This window comes from Achroia grisella, unplaced genomic scaffold, assembly GCF_030625045.1.
Source record: "Achroia grisella isolate CSIRO2021 unplaced genomic scaffold, CSIRO_AGI_Agris_v1 utg1064, whole genome shotgun sequence".
Classification (NCBI taxonomy): Eukaryota; Metazoa; Arthropoda; class Insecta; order Lepidoptera; family Pyralidae; genus Achroia; species Achroia grisella.
The window spans coordinates 971,027-989,417 of record NW_026712568.1 but is presented as its reverse complement, the minus strand read 5'-3'; the positions used below and the strand labels follow the sequence as shown (position 1 = coordinate 989,417).

Sequence of the window (18,391 nt, the reverse complement as noted above, 5' to 3'; positions counted from 1 at the left end):
ATTGTCGCACAACGTTTACCATTGATTATTAATATTTAAATGATCTTTTTAAAATAATTTATTCTAGAAATAATTTTTATTCTATCAACATTCATATTGTTTATAACAATTATGCTTGTGATATACTGTAGTAGTCCGCAAATAAATTTTATCTTTTATCACCAAAAACATTGACTTACTGATTTATCGATCATGTTTAATGGCATTATTTGGTGAAGTTTTACGTGAGGATGATGCATAAAAATGTAGTATTAATCGCATTTCCAATTATATTGATTTTTGCCAATGAGCATTTACTTGTTGCTGCATCATGTAATCTTTCCAATTCTACTTATGTTGAATACAAGTACAATACAGATGTGGTTGGCAGTGAACATATTATTACGTTTAAGGGATATTTCTCAAGATCTACCAGAGAAAACTATGTAACCGCGGCCTTGAAAAATGCTGGGGTAAGTTATGAACCTGATTAATTTATGATGTTTGTGTTTTCTAAATTATAATTGTAAGTATATTTTTTTATAGAATATTCTGTGCAAAGTTTAGTAAAGCTAAAAGTCAAACGTATTTCAAGAATCCCCATTTATTTACACATTGATGATAAGTACATGTGTGAACTTATCAAATTACAAACATTAATTTCTAGACTAGTTGATGTAGAATCTAACTTAAAACTCAACTTATGTAAAACATTTCATATAGGTAGTTGTGGTGTAGCATGGTCACTTTAAGTATAGAATACACAGTACATGCTACATTATACATATAAAAGAGTTAAATAATATTCTATAAATAAGTAAAGATAGTATAAGTTGATTGTGTATTGGAACCTATATAGTGTAACGACGGCAGTTGGAGCTACAAGCTCCATGGGGCGTCCCAATCGGCAAGTAGTTTCTTTTATCACAGTGTCTCACTTATTCTGTGCATTGGGTATGACACAATTTATTCCTTAAGATTACTGCTTTGTTTTAGTCGGGTACAGTAATGCTGTTTTAATAATTGAGTATATATCAATTTAGGAAGCTATAAAAGGTAATCTACAATTTTTTTTCCATATTCTTTTCTTTTCTATCTGCAATCAGCCCTTCTGGCTGTAATCAGATTGTGTGTAAGTGTTGTAGTCCACATATTTAACAGTGTCTTTATGTGGTAAAGCATTATCTCCCAGCCACACTGTAGGGTGAGTCCTCCGTTTTAGAGTAAAGGTGACTCTACAGATTTTGTAATGTTGTTTTGACTATTCATTATTAATTTTTACCAGGCCATTCTGGACAACAGCAGAAATCATATTAGGCATGTTGTTACTCTGCAAAGGTGGTTATAGTAATCCCATTAACTTATGAGACTTATTCCTATGTATACTTAAGGTACAATACAGGTCTGAGAATTCCTATGCCACTCCTGCTTTGATCTCATAGAATGAAGATTATTCTTTTAATTCTCAAACTTTGAATAGACTATGTAGCAGATAATATTGTAGTAGAAGGTAATAACTGTAACAGGTTTTTCTTAATCTTTCCAGTTAATCTTAATTCTGTGTGAGTTGTAGAATAAAAAATATTATAATTTAAAAGTGCTTCAGTAAGCTCATGTGAATAAAAACTTTTCTTTTTCCTATTTATACAGTAGTCCTTCATTCCATATCTGATGAATTCTTATGTATTCGCAAAAAGGCTGTCAAACAGAATTTTGTTTTTTTTATTGGACATCTGAGACACCAGGATTGTCAGATGCATGTTGTTCACCCTTAAGAAATTATAATATACCCTTGGGGTGTAGTTTGGCCAGGCATACTCTTACAGAAGTATATTCATATTGTTCTCATTAGGTATATTATTTGCGTTGCATACCGCAGATAAATCTTTAGCAAGAACATTGACACTGTCTTTACTTTTTCTAGCATATTAAAAAAATATCAATGTACATAAATTTGTACTAACGAGTATGATTATGTGTATTGGTTAAGGTGTCTTCTATGTATATTACATATGTATTTCCAAAAATATATATAAACATATGTATAGGTATCTGTGATGTCTAGCACTCATAACATAAGATTTAATACCCAAGAAATGGATGGAGCCGTGTGAAATGTCCTAAAATATTATTTTTATTATTATAATAATGTTCTGCTTAGTTACGGACTATGTATTGTGTGACCTACGTATAATCCAGGGTATAAAAAAATATAATTATGAACTTTTTGGTAGGTATCAAATTGGACATTATTACAACGAAATAATCCAGCTAACGACTATCCAAGTGACTTTGATGTGATCGTGTTAGAGGAGAATGGATATCGTGCGTTGGATGCTCTACGAGATCACCCAGCAATTCGTCGTGTCACTGTTCAAAGGCAGGTTCAACGGACCATAAAATATATCAAAGAGGTGAGCTGTACTTGATTTTTTTTACGTATTTGGAATGCCTTTCAATTTTACGTTCAACCTAATGTTAAAGTTGTCAACCGTTGGCAACCGTTGTCTATATAAAGAAGTCTATGATTTTAAGTCTGTACAAAGCATATAATTCCACGGTGAGCTTAGTCTCTAAACAAAACATACAAAGTAAGCAGCTTAGAGTTGGAAATAGAGAAGAGACAGACAGTACTTACCCATACAGAGAAGTCACACTTTGTACAAAGTCTATTTCGGGTAAAATTTTCGTTTAGGTTGACTTACAATATATATTCTTTTATTAATTAAACAGTGTATCATAAAACTATTCACTACTTATACGCTTTTCAAGAAATAAATGTAGTAGAATTGCGTTCCTATAATTATATGTTTTCATTTGTTTTAGGACGAGTGTGGACCTGCTGGTTGTTTATACGCAGGTTGGCGTAATCATCGAATTCGCGCCTTACGTTCACTTAGAAAACCACGTGAGGTACGAAATGTATTGTTTAATATAGGATTTACTTATCCTCATTATTGTATTGGCGAGACAATTTAAAGTTTTATATTAATGAAGTACACTTTGTAATCCCTTACAATTTCAATTCTCCTGATAGTCACTAATACATCTAATTTTTATGGAGACATCGTCTGTTCCTTTATTGTGGATTTATTTACTATTATTTCTCTGTTTAAGATCCAAACCCTCAAACGATTTAACTTTTAACATTACATTGCAATCAGTATCGTTTAAACATTAGTTAATCCGCTGTTAACTCTCAATCGTTACAATGAATTGAAAGTAAAAATATATAATATTATATATTTTCACTACCTACAGAATGGTGGCTACAATTCTCGCAGGTTACTAAGAACAGTTCCACGCCAGATAACGGCAGTATTAAAAGCAGATGTACTTTGGTCGCTCGGTGTTACAGGTGACGTTATCTTTTTTATTATTGTGCTAAGTGTACACGGATATCTTTATCTCCTGTTGGCCAGGGAATGAACGGAAACCGTTTCTTATTACTTATTGAACACCATGGAAGCTATTTCAAAATTTCTTACTAGAAATTTAGTACGTATTGATAGATCATTCAGTAATATATATGGATATGTACTTATCAATTTGCCAATAAAATATGTATAATATATTATAAGATATGTATAAACATGAAGAACCTTTTTCTTTAATTCCTACTTGTTAATATTATTTTGTTGTGGAAGCAACTTTTAATAAAGAAATGAAATAATTTTAATACAGGAGAGGGGGTTAGGGTAGCAGTGTTTGACACAGGACTGGCCCGACATCATCCGCATTTTGGCCGGGTGCGTGAACGCACAGACTGGACTGGAGAAAATACTCTGGACGATGCTCTTGGTCATGGCACCTTCGTAGCTGGCGTCATAGCTTCGCGGACTGATTGTCTAGGTTTCGCTCCCGATGCCGATTTGCATATATTTCGTGTGTTTACTGATAACCAGGTAATAATTAATTACTTATGCTAATGTGTTTAATAATTTAACTTTATATGTATATTCATAGTATAAATTAGTGATGTGGAGAATTTAATTATATATGAAATAAATTTAGAGCCCTTTTTTAATTGTTTGTTATACAGGAGAGACAGCACTAACACAGTTTTTTAATTATTTAAATATGTTATTAGGTATCATACACATCGTGGTTCCTGGATGCCTTTAATTATGCAATAATGCGTAAGATCGACGTGTTGAATCTCAGTATTGGGGGTCCTGATTTCATGGACCACCCATTTGTCGATAAGGTCTGGGAATTAAGTGCTAATAAGGTAAATATTTTATATGTTATTGCTATTTTTAATACTCGTATTTTACCACAAAATATAAATGAATATATAAATTTTTAGTGTGTGGCTTAACAACAAAATGACAACTGTTATTATTTGCTTAGGTCATAATGGTATCAGCGATAGGCAACGATGGACCCTTGTACGGGACTCTTAACAATCCAGCGGACCAGATGGACGTAATCGGTGTTGGTGGGATTGGGTTCGACGATCGCATTGCGAAATTCTCATCCCGTGGGATGACTACGTGGGAATTGCCGCATGTACGTATTTTATTATAACACTGTGTGTACATAATTTTTTCTTGTTTATCTTCAGTGAGATGAGTTGAAACAAGAGTACCCAAAGGCTCGTCTTTTACACAAACATACAAGTGAGAATTTTCTTTCAGGGCTATGGCCGCATGAAACCTGATATAGTGACATACGGCAGCGGTGTCCAGGGATCAAGTGTTACTGGAGGTTGTCGATCTTTAAGCGGTATGTACGTTAAACATAACTTTACGTTCATACATACCTATAATGTGAAATATATTCATTAGAACTACCAAGACAACACTACTTCCATCGTATGAAAATATAAAATGTAAACATTTCGACTATGTGGATAAATAAACTATATATTTTTAATTTTATTTAATATATATATATATATATATTTTTTAATATGTGCTGAATAATTAATTGTAGGAATCATGTATATTTTATATATGAGTGTGCATGGTTATAAGGCCATATGAAGGCCGAAAAAGGGATGGATGGACTGCGTGAAAGATAATGTTGTAAGAAAGGGAATAAATAAGATCACAGCGAACAGAGACGAGTGTAGGAGAAAGTTACATCGCCCCAAATAAATTGGTTAAAGAAGAAGTAGATGATGATGATACTAATTAACTAATTGTAGGGAAATCGTAATTTAATGTTATAATATACAGTGCTATAACTATAATAGCGAAAGTTGTCACTACTTGTCCACATGAATTGATTAGGTCTTGAGGAGGGATCTACAAGTTATCCACAAATTTACACAATTTTGTATATAAAGTTATAAAAAATGTATCAATTGAGTTTCTTGCTAGTTCCTCTCAACTGAAGTAACTAGCGCCAAACTAGATTATAGGGTTAATGATAAATTTAGACAATTTGACGTGCATATGTAATAAGAAATTGCCAATGTGAGTAAATTATTCGAACTATACTGTTTGCGTGATTCATCCTACTCTTAAATAATGGCGTAGTTTATCTAACTAATCTTAAGAATGTATTTAAAATAATTTGAAATGAAATTTATTGTTATTATTATCAATATAGGTACATCGGTGGCATCCCCTGTAGTGGCTGGTGCCATAGCATTGCTAGCTAGTGGTGTTCCACGACATCACTTAACTCCAGCGTCTGTCAAGCAGGCCCTGTGCATCACGGCTCGTCGACTAACCAACTATAACATGTTCGAACAGGGACACGGAAAATTGGACCTTATTAGTGCTTATCAGGTTGCTATTTTAACTCTGTATTTAATTTATATTTTATTAATTAACCTTGTTATGTTACTGTCTACTATCTTGCATTAACACGAGTGACCTCCAACATATTTGACAATCAATTTTGATTTATTTATAGTAATATTTTGGACTGGAAATTCTGTCTATACATATATTGTCTTTTCACGACTAAGCGTATGAATGAATATTAATAAGATCTGTCCAGCCGTTAAGACGTGAAAGGTAACAAGCGCATGAACACTTGCATTTATAATATCGTTACGGATTCTATTAGAATAAATTATGATACCATTGCATCTTAATAAATCAATACATAATTACATAAATGAATTAAAATTCTAACATTCTATATAAATCAGTATTATCGTATACATATGTAGTACCGAACCTATTTTATGACGTTGTAAATATATTATAATATATTGGACAAATTTCTATTCACACTCGGCACCTTCCCAGTTGTTTACTACTCCACATTATTTATATTTAACTTCAGTGTAAAACCAGTCCACCCTCCGCGTTGAGTATACCTGTTACTAATAAGCCATGTAGCACACTATCAAATAAACTACTATTGTAGTATAACTATTACATCTGTATACTCACTGCCTAGATACTACCTGGTCATGTCATACTTGACGCTACACTGGTGAGGTGTATATCATATGCCCATCGCGCTACAATTTTATTCCATTTCATTTCAACAGTTCCTCAGAGAATACGAACCAAAGGCAAGTTTGAGCCCTCCATATATTGATTTGACAGAGTGTCAGTATATGTGGCCATACTGCACCCAGCAGTTGTACTACAGCGCTCAGCCCACCATAGCCAATGTTACAGTTATTAATGGTCTCGGTGTCTCTGGACATGTGGTGAGTTGGATTATTATTTTATTAAGAGCAACACGCAAGTTTCTTATTCCTTCTTGTGATGTGAAGCTGTCTCAGCTTTCTAAATGAGCATTTGATGAAAAAAATCTATGAGTATTCAAAAGTTATTAAATAAAATTTATTTGAATAAGGAATCATAAAAACGTATAATTATATATCATGCCTAACTTATCCACAATTTGCCTGATTTTTTGAAAAGATAATATAACGGTACTAATTTTCGCATATATAGAATTTGTTTTTTTTTATGTGAGTTCTCTTATGGTGAAATAATAAACTTATACAGTGCTGTAGGAAATAACTGCTGTACAACATGATGAGCAGAATATACCAGTCTCTATTTCATTACTATTGTCACCCAAAAGCGTATTTGCAATATAAAATACTATCATGACTATTATCCTGAAGGGGATAGTTTCTAGACGTGACCGCAACTCTTGAAATACCCACATTTTATTGGATATATTTGAATCCAACATAGTTTTGTTATAAATAGATAGATTTTTTTAAACTTTGTATCCCAGATTTTAACTCACGACCTTATGGGTGTGTATGTGAGAACAGTAAACCATCACGATACTTTCATTACATTAAATAAAATTTTCAAAACAATAGAAAGAAGTAACCTGGCATCCTCACCTACCGCACGGCGGGTTGCTCTCTGTGTCTGTTGAACACAGTCAGATATTGTGGCCGTGGTCCGGTTGGTTGGCGCTCAGTTTCATGGTACTGGAAGAAGGAGCCACTTTTGATGGAGTTATTGAGGTAATTCACAATATACTAATAATGTAGGCCAGAACAAAAGTATAGATTAATTAATTCATTAACTGTGGGAAGCCACAACACATATCTTCGCGGAACTAGAAAAGCCATGTAAAAAAACGAATGGACAAAATAAATAATTCGCTAAAAAGGGCATGGACCTTCAGTCTATGGACAATAAGAGTATAAAAAATAGAGTAATAAAAAAACTATGTAAATGAAGTAATATACATTAATAATGGCCTTTCCATAAGCGGGAAGTATTTGGATCTCGATCAGCCGTTTAATTTGTAACTTTTTGCATATATTTTCCAACGCAATTCAATCTTTTATATTAATTTTCATTTATATTTCTTACATTTTCAACTTAACTAAAATATGGTTACAACTTATTTAAAATATGGTCTATGCTTCGTATGTCATATAAGCACCACAGTCCACCAAAATGATTACAGCGGAATATGCGTATATGAAAGAGTGAGTAGTTGTATTGTCAACAGATATTCAAATATATCGTAGTTTTTATAGGTATCCAAGTAATTGTAAATAATAACATCGCCGTCTCAAAATCCACAGTTTACATTTACATACATTCCAGTACGTTTGAAAGTTATCTGCTAAGATATCATTGACAATTTGTGCGGTAACAATAATAAGATTTTTTAACCATTCTACTATAATTGAGTTTGTATTTTATATTTGAAATAATATATAAATAAACTAAGAATTTGTACTTTTATATCATTATTAATTAATTATTATAATATAAAGGTTACGTTTTGTTAGATTAAAATATTAAGTATATGAATGTTTTGCAGGGCCATATAAATGTGACGATTGAAAGTCACGGCGAATACGGGGACAAGACCATGCGTAATGCGACACTGATGCTACCGATACGGTGTGTAAACACTTCATATAATTAAAGATCCACCTATAAAAATACTTCATCGTATTTTGTAAATATATAATAATTTTAAGAAGTCTGAGGCAAAAGAATTTTTGGAAGGCTAAGGTGCACATAAGCATGCCACATGCGTAAAATATTAAAATCTATATTTGCTCATTTGAATCAACTCCATCTTAAAAAGAACACATTCTAAATTACGCCTTCATATAAATACTAACTTATTTTAAGATTTTACGAAAGAAGTAGTCATAGGCTGGCATCAGTGAGCCAGTTCCATCTATATCTATGTCATAGATTCAGCTGAATGTTCAGATGAACAGTACCAATTTTTAATATAATTACAGAGCACGAGTGATTCCGGTGCCAGTGCGTTCACGGCGACTGTTATGGGATCAGTTCCATAGCCTGCGCTATCCTGGGGGCTACTTCCCCCGGGACGACTTAAGAGCTAAACACGACCCTCTGGATTGGCACGCCGATCACGTACACACCAACTTTAGAGACATGTATCACCGCCTCCGTGAGCACGGATATTATCTTGAAGTTATGGGTGAGCCTTGTGAACATTGCCTTTGTGTCTAAAATATAAAAAAAAAATCATTCTTTTGCACGCAAAAATTGTGTGGCGGTTTTAATGCTAGATGGCATTCTATGCTGCTATTCTATCATATATGCCAACGCGCCGATCAAAGATAAGGCGGTAAAATTTAATTATGTGATTGATTGATATTATAAAATATAAATATAGGAAGATAACATTTTTGATTATTAATATTTTTGATCGTGTTTTTTTCTGCCACTCCATATGTAAAAATCCGGATTGGATTCTTACAGGGCGGGACCATATTTCCAAATATTACCTTATACGCTGAGAAAAATGTGAAATTATCTAATTGTAGATTATGTCACTGTTAGGATACATTTTATGCAATCTACAACCGAGCCAGGGCACAAAAAAAAAACAAAAAGTCTTTACATAGTGTAAAACAAAATCGCCGCCACTGTCTGTTAGCTTATATATTTTAATTTACACAACTGATATTAATGCGGCTTTCAGCAATAGACAGAGTGATTCAGGAGAAAGGTATGTGATGCATGTGATATGACATGCATCCGTGTGACGCCGAGTCAGGTCGCTAGTTGTAATATACATTTAATTGAAAATTATAAAATTACAATTAAAATATTATTGTCACTTGGCCGATGTTAGGACCAAGATTGTTACCATTTTGTTGGGATCTTTTGACAATTGCGATTTATGCACGTTTCGATGCATTATAATGAAGAGGCTGTCTGTATTGCAGTTCTAGTGTCATGTAATTACTAATAAAAAATAAAGATTAACTGATAAAATTTGGTACCCGCTACTAGGTACACCTTTAACCTGCGTCGACACATCTCTATATGGAGCTCTTCTACTCGTGGATCCCGAAGATGAATATTTTCCTGAAGAAATGGCCGCATTGAAAAAGGCTGTGGATTCCGGACTTTCGCTGGTTGTATTCGCTGATTGGTACAACGCTTCGTTACTGCGGCACGTGAAGTTTTATGATGAAAACACACGACAATGGTAAGGGTCCCATATCTATTAGGAACTTCAATGTACTTTTCAGCACAGATAGACTACCAAAAGTACCTTATATTATAAGACATATTGTTCAAAATATCTGAACACTTCACAGAGCGCATCCAGTCCTAAGGTAAACAGAGCTTATGTTAGGGTTACTAGACAACTAAATATACTTGTATATTCATACATAACGTACGTAGAAAACACCCATATTGATTATCATGAATACAATATTTGATCGTGCGAGGAATGGAACATGACCATCGGAAGCAAAGCTCATTACTAAATCTCTAGACCAACGAGGTCCAAGGATAGTTTACACTCTCATGAGATTGATTTTAAATCGAAAATCCAACCTTACAGTTACATATATAACAAATATAATATATTAACAGGTGGATACCGGAAACTGGTGGCGCAAATGTACCAGCATTGAATGATCTTCTGAGTATGTATCAGGTATGTTATTTTTAAATCATTTTGCGAAAGCGTCATTGTTTTTTTTTATTCCCTATGTGGTAAAATAATGGTGATATCAATAATATATATTGGATTTGTTAGTATTATCCGTGAAGTGTTATGAATTCGTTGTTTATTATTTCACAAATTAAATAGTTAATTAAGATGAATAAATATCCATATTTATATTTGAAATCCTTTCAACTACGACACAAACAAATACAAAACAATTGAACAATTGTTCTATTTGTGTTTCTCTATAAGAAATGGTTTATAAATTAATTTAACAGAAATGGAATTTCGTGCTTTTTCTATACTAATTTTCTAAGGATTGTATAGCGTTTTTATTGGAACTTTTTTTGTGTATATAGGTAGCACTAGGAGATCGCGTGTTTGAAGGCTCGTTCAAACTGGGTCGACACCCGATATACTACGCAAGCGGGACTCATATTCACAGCTTCCCTCAGCATGGCGTCATAATTACAGCACCATTGAGTGATCAGGGGCAACAGGTAATGTTAATTTTGTACTGCAATAATTAGAACAAAAACTGGAATTGTTAATTATAATTATTTAAAGCATTCTATAAAAATCATATAGGATATCAAAAAATAAATGCGTAATATTATGAGTGCGAATTTACAGTAAAGACATTCATGTGTACTTAATATAAAATAGTCTAATTGTGTCTTAAATTATTATAACTTTAAAAAGGATGTCTTGCAATTAGATAATGTCGAAAGAAAAGCCTAGTGGGAATCGAGCGGCAGACGGGGCACCGACCGTTGATGTGCCTATATTGGGGCTATTGCAGACCGGTAGCCAGAGAAGTAACTACACTAATACCACTATGGAAAAATTACCACGGGTAAGGATCTATTATAAAATTACATGTTTATTTGATTAAATATTTATTGTCATATATTTATTAATAGCCCGTCATATTAATTCTATCACGACGTACTAACTCATCTGACTTCATATTCAACCTATCGATATATAGTTATGTCCTTCATTGGTACCCCATCAACGTTATACCACAGGTGGGTGCACCATAGAATTTAACTACTAGAAACACGTAGTACAAAATACATGGCTTTGTGTATTTTGTACATGAAAACTCTAAAAGTAAAAAAATACATAATTATTACTTCCTTCTACATATAGGCTGGTAGATTGGTTGTATACGGCGACTCTTCATGTCTGGAAGGCGGGGCGGCCCAGCCCTGCCATTGGCTGCTACTGGCGACTCTGCAGTATGCCCTTGTGGGTCACCTCCCTTCGCCATTGAAGGAAGCTGCCACACCACCGCAACATCGGGTTCGAGATGTACACATTATACCTTCAGGTAATTGAAATTAAAAATAAATAATTATCTTCAATATAATGTACAAGTAGTTGAAAGTATAGAGATTTGAAATTCGTTAATTTTTTTCTAATTAACTAAAAACTTAACGTCCATAAGCAGCTAAAATGTCCTACATGAATAAATTATTTTTGATTTGCAGATTTTCAAAACATATACATATAGTTCTTAAACCTCTCAATGTTATGATATGTGTATAGATTTGCCACAACGTGCCGAAGGAGGCCGTTTGCACATGTACTCGCGGGTGCTCTCGCCGGATGGCAGTGGACCCAGGCCTGTGCCTGATTGTGGAAAAAAGCCAGCGCTCACACCACATCCTGTACAGGCACCTCTGGCCGCCCGCAACCTCGCACCCAGGCGCCAGCCGACTGACCCCAAAAGCATTGGTAATTCTTATTAATTGACATACAAAATACCCGTTTTCACCAGTCAAAATGGAGGGAGGAGGAATGACTGGCCCCCCATTTACCAAGCTTAGTTATTATAATAGTTTATGAATTCTGAGTTTGGTGTTCGAAACACTACTTTGCAGTTAAAAGGAGGTAGATTCTGAATATGTTCCTTAAATTCTAAATACGCTATTTTTTGTGTAATTATTACAATTACATAAAAAATACAGCAAAAGACGACTTTCGCTCACCTGACTTGCAATGTCATCATATCTCTTCTAACTGAAACACAGTTTATAAATCCTTTTACTAGTGCTACTATTTTATTTAATAATAATAAAGTATAACCTATTTATAGTTTGTATTTTACTATTATTAAGCAGAATAGTAGCAGATATATAGACATATCACAAATAACTAAAAAACACAAATATCATATAGATAATAAATATATAAGGCTTTATTGCTGAAACCAATAAAACCGCCATATGTGAGACAAATTAAAATATTTAACAGATATATGTAAATAAGGTAACATATAATAATAACGTAAAATACAAGCTAGATACACTTGCATAAACTGTACATAAATTAAAGTAACAAAGAAATAAATAAAGTAATAATAATGTAATAGGTGCTCCAGATATCGATGGTACAGAACCAGCGCCACGTGCATGGCGCGGAGCTGGCGCGGCGCCGTCACGTTCTCATCCGGAATCTGAACCCACGTCCTCCTCAACTACCAGTCGTGCCATCAGTCTGGTCGCCTTGTTCGGTATCATCTACTTTCTCACCACAATCTGGAAACGGTGCGGCCGGAAACTTCGAAGACGCAGACTCATGGCGCTGGCCACCTAGCAAAAACTTACACACAGTCAGCAGAATGATGCTGAGTGTGTGTCAGTAGATGGAGCCATCGATTTCTTAACTAATGTGACTCTCTTTATCTTGTATTGTCAAGACGTTCTGGACAAATACTTCTCTGTCTATTTGGTGTCTACCAAAAATGTATTAACTAATCGATTACGACGGAATGTTACCTAAGATTGTTACGTAGGATTGGTAATGTTTTTGTTTATTTTTCAACACACTTGCTCGTGGATCTAATTTCACTGGTTTTCGATATATAAAGCAGCGTTTAAGATGCGCGTGAGTTATAAACGCAACTAGTGAAGTTGTATACCATAACCGCACTTGAAATGGTGTGCATTACAGTTTTATGGTTGAGTTTATTTCAAATGAAGTGTGTTGAAAAACATCGTCAGCAAAACATCGCAGGATATACGTGCGTATTTAACAAACTCCGCCTTCGGATCGGCCTGAAATTGCTCCTCGTGTGCTATAAGTTATTTATGACGCACTTGAATCGTAATATACTATTAATCAAATAATATTGGTGATCCAAATATTGGCATGGACTACTCAAAATTAATTTCTTCCATGGATGTGCAATGTATTCATACCATTGGTGTAATATTATATATTAATTCATGTCTATTAATGCACTTGTCTACTTAAGACGCACTTGTTCTCTTTCACTACAATCAACCATAAGAAAGGAGCATAGTAATATAATTAATATGTCTGTGTTTAATGTAATTATTTACATTAATAATCCTATATATATTATTGTTAATTATGGATTTCGTTTCGAAAATCATATATTTCTAATGATAGCATATCCTTATAATTATATAAAACGTGGGTAATCAAAACATTCTTAAAAGAATGGATGTTTTTTTACAATCTTAAATAATTTACGATAAAATTATGACAATGGATGTAAAAAATCTTAAAATATAATTATATATGCATTTATTATTTTAGGTTAATTACTTTAGTATTAGAATTTACAAATATAAGTCGTTTAGATACAACGTGCGTACGTTATAACTGCGCCTCTTTCAAAATCCTCACATTATAGGAAAACTTTAAAAATTCTAATGTCTAGGTTTCATTACTAATAATTGTAATGTTTTTGATGGTGTAATACACTAGGCGAGACACATTTAATAAAAGCGATTGTAAAATACCAAATAAATTTGGCTAGTGTTTGACAGTTTATATATTTAATTCTCATCATGTAGCGATTTAATAGAAATAATATCAACGATGGTGTGTACTTTGTACTTAATTACTGTAAGTTGTACATCATTGTAGTTGTCTCGATATCGAAAACTAATTTGTTGGATTGTATAGGAATATTAACGATATAATATGGGTGCTTCAAAACAGTTTTATTGAAATTATGAATTTAAATTGATTGTATTCGTATTGTAATATATATATGCCGCATGTCTACTTAACGCTAATTACGGATTTTACATGTTGGACATGTTTTTTTACATGTCTAATTGTGGCTACAACGATTATAGACGAAAAAGACGTCGCAAACACTTTTAACGATAATTAAGCTATGAATTCAGCTGTGTAAGTAAATGGTCAATACATTTTTAATTTGCTCAAAAACTGTATGCAATATTTCTAAATGTAATTTATTTTATGTATATTAGGGCTTTTTGGCCTAAAAACTGCATTTTTTTACGAAATATGAAATCACTTCTCACAATATGTTTGGTATAAACATAGGTACGTGTTTTGAAAATTTATAAATCATGTAGCTATACTCTATATACCTGTATATGTTCGTAATCAATATGGAATGTGATTTTAGGATATCGATAAGTAATGATAATGATGCATGTATAATATGGAATTGTAGTATTGAAATGGGGAAAAAGTAGTTAGAATTGCGGATATCAATATAAACCTCATTAACTAATCCGCTGCATATAATTTGTGAGCTAAGATACGTGCCTGAGAGAATTATGGTCTGTTTTCGGGGTTTTATAGCTGGTTGTAACGTGTCCGAGTACATCCCGATGACTGTAATAAACTTTTAAGCTATGTAGCATAGCAATTGTATTGATATATATATATATATACACTATAGTCTGTTTAAATGTCGATTTGTGACAATATAAATTTAAACATTTTAGAATAGGTACGACTCACGTTTTCATTGATATTATTGTAAAATTGTGGTAATCATAGTAGTGCATATAAATCAAATTGTAATTTAGCTTTAGAATTATACACATATTAATACACGCAAGTTAATAAAAATGCAGATCGATTGCATTTTTTAATCTAAAAAAGTTAAACCGTAAACAAAACGCTTTAATTAAGTTGTTTGGCCGACAGTACCGAGAATATTTATTTGTTATTTTTTCGGTCATCGAGTATTCATTAAAAATAAACATAAAAATCGTAAATTTAAATATAACTTATTGTTAAACAAAACAATTCATTTGAGCTGTGGTTATATACTTGATATAAGATATCATGTATTATACATACTAAGACTTTGTTATTAATTAGAAGTTCACAACTTAGCGGTGCAATTTTAATGATAGGCATTAACGAGCATAATTTCTTTGAATAATATTAAATAATTATATTATCATTAAATTACAGATAAGAATTGTTTGAGCAAAAATAGGTAACCATCGTGCCTGTTTACAAGTATTTAATGATTGTAATATGAAATAATTGTACCAATGGCAGTGTAGGGTGCTAAACGTTACATAAAGTGTAATCGTTTATTTTTATGGATGATAATGGAATGATGCACCCTCCTCCGCTTACGGCTTATGCTTGCGGAGCACCAGTGGACGATGATAAAATGAGCATGAAGTCAAATGAGTTAGCCCATCTTGGCAAATGGCAATTTACCAGAATGGTTTCCAGGGAGAATCGCGTAGAGGTCAATCTTACATGGTACATCCCTCTGGTAATAGCACAGACATCTATCTGCTGACATGATATGGTGCCGTCCAGCTATGTATACAAATTATACATTGGATTGTTATACGACTATTATAATATTAATATCACAATGCATTTGCAAATCGCAAACAAAATTTAGTTGCAGGAAAGCAGTTTTTATTTTGTAAACTAGTTACTGAATATAGAATGTTGTAATTTATTCAGATTCAGATTCGTCGTATAGGAACAACTTTAAGAAGATATTTCGATAAATAAATGTCTTCATAAGAATTATTATTCCAATGAAATAATTGCAAAATATTATATTTTACGTTTTATTTGAAATTTTATTAAAATTATAAATTATTTATTATGCTAAAAAATGATAATGCAGTTATATTATTTTATTTGAATATATAGCTAGTTGTGCTTTTCTTATGGAAATGTGTCTGCACCATCGATTTTTTATTTATTTATTCTATTAGATTGTACGATTTCGCGGTCTATTGCAAATGTACTAGAATGACATGACTCATTAGTGTAAGTTAATAATATTCGCACTATTTAAAGTATAATAAATAATGCCAAAGACAAAACCTTTCTTATTTTGCTTATTGAACTATGGTTGTGTATGTATTTGCATATAAGGGATACTTCTTTCTAATCATATACTTGATATTATTATCGGTTATATAAATGTAAGAATATAATATCTTTTCCGGGGTATAAGAGCCCATTTTAAATATTAGCCATAATATTATTTAGGTAAGCTTCTAACAACCCCAGCTTATTTATTAGGATTTACCTACGATCGTTTCCAGGGAGGACCCCGTGGACGTCGCCCTAACACATTATCATGCCGTAATAATATTTTACAATGGGGTTTGACGTAAATGTGATCACCGCTACCGATACATAATCTATCAATGAATTTATCAGCAGCCTATGAAATGAGATCACGTTTTTATTCATTCACTATAGTTGATATAACCACTGTTCACACATTCTTCATAGTACGTACGCTTAGATAAGGATTCACCTGGTTACTTGGCCACTTAGATAATTTAAAACTATGTCTATTATCACAATTTCATACGAACCTACTTTTATTCTGTAAATGTATGTCATAAGACGTGTATTTATGATTCTCGTTGTTGTATGCAAATACATTACGAGATAAACGTCTAGGTAAAGAATAAGGAGAAACTAATCTTTTAACTATATAATCAGATAAAACTTCTTCAATTTTGATAGAATTGGTGTGGGATCAACAGGATATCTTTACCATTTGCGAACTGCGTTTCAAAGAGTTTCTTTTAAAGAAAATGATAGATTTTTAATCTAAAATAATTCTCTATCATTCCTTTAGGGATATCGTGTTATATGAACTGTTAGATCTATAAATCTATTTAATAGCGGAAATGTAGGTTTGTTCTAATAATTACATTTTTAATGTGTAAATTAATGAACAGTAGAGTCTCACTAATTCGATACTATTAAAAACTAGGGGGTGCCGAATTATTAGAATTATTTTTCTTCCGAATTATATCGGAATATAAGGTGTAAGGTGGCATTGTATTGTATGTAAGGTGATTAGTTTAGAACAGAGGTTCTCAAACTATTTTGTGTCGTAGACCCCTTGCCATATTTTTCGGTTTTGGGTAGACCCCTCATTCTTACCTGGTATTGATTTTTTGTAAATTTCTAACTAGTAAAGTTTAGTGTTAAAACATAAAGTAAAAACAACAAGATGATCGCTGTCGTAGACTCCTTGCAGTTTGTCATAGACCCCTGGGGGTCGAAATAGACCACTTTGAGAATCACTGGTTTAGAATATGAGACCGGCGAGGGAGGAGCGGGTGGAGACTGCCGACGTGCCGGTTTATTGATGTACCGAATTAGTGAGACTATCCTATATGAAATGTCTATACGTTAGGCATATATTTATACCCACAGGTCTGTTCGATATAGTTGGATATTTGCTTCTTTTTATGTATAAGGGAATTAAAGGAAGTGTTATCTACTTATGGATATTTGATAGTTTTTAGAGCTAGGACATATTTGCAATTTAGATGTCTATGATATTTTAGTGCTAAAACATTTGGATGTCTATATGATACAGACTGCTCTGTCACTTAATATATTTATGAAACTGACTGTACGGTAAATTAAGGATGTCTATTTGACTAAGGGACGAATTTTGTGATGAGGTGTATTAAGTAAACTACAGATTGTGTATTTTGATGTTAGTGATGTAAGTATTTTGGAAAATATCCTGAATAAACTATTTATCTTACTGTCTATAAATTTGTTTCATTTCTTAGTAGTTGTACCCGCGGTTACACCCGCGTAAATTTCAATATAAAATATCGCCTACGTGTTATTCGTGTTTATAATATAATTAAGATACTAGCTATTCCCGCGACTTCATCCGCGTGAAATTTAACTTTATTTTTCTAAAATAAAAGTAGCCTAAGTTACTCATTATATCAGCTACTTGCCAAAAAAAGTCCTGTTAAAATCGGTCCAGCCATTTCAGAGATTG

General features: G+C 32.8%; 1 protein-coding gene across 1 annotated transcript; it reads left to right on the top strand.

The window, feature by feature from the left end:
- Positions 1 to 91: 91 nt before the first annotated feature.
- Positions 92 to 14,828, top strand: LOC131841423 (membrane-bound transcription factor site-1 protease). The gene is made up of 20 exons (XM_059189743.1): positions 92 to 452; positions 2,214 to 2,393; positions 2,806 to 2,892; positions 3,241 to 3,337; positions 3,664 to 3,884; positions 4,070 to 4,210; positions 4,333 to 4,491; positions 4,620 to 4,707; positions 5,539 to 5,720; positions 6,437 to 6,601; positions 7,235 to 7,384; positions 8,200 to 8,282; positions 8,636 to 8,841; positions 9,663 to 9,861; positions 10,257 to 10,320; positions 10,692 to 10,832; positions 11,051 to 11,188; positions 11,488 to 11,668; positions 11,887 to 12,075; positions 12,713 to 14,828. The coding sequence occupies exons 1-20, from the start codon at positions 231 to 233 to the stop codon at positions 12,934 to 12,936; spliced, it is 3,117 nt and encodes a 1,038-aa protein (XP_059045726.1). The 5' UTR covers positions 92 to 230; the 3' UTR covers positions 12,937 to 14,828.
- Positions 14,829 to 18,391: the final 3,563 nt, after the last annotated feature.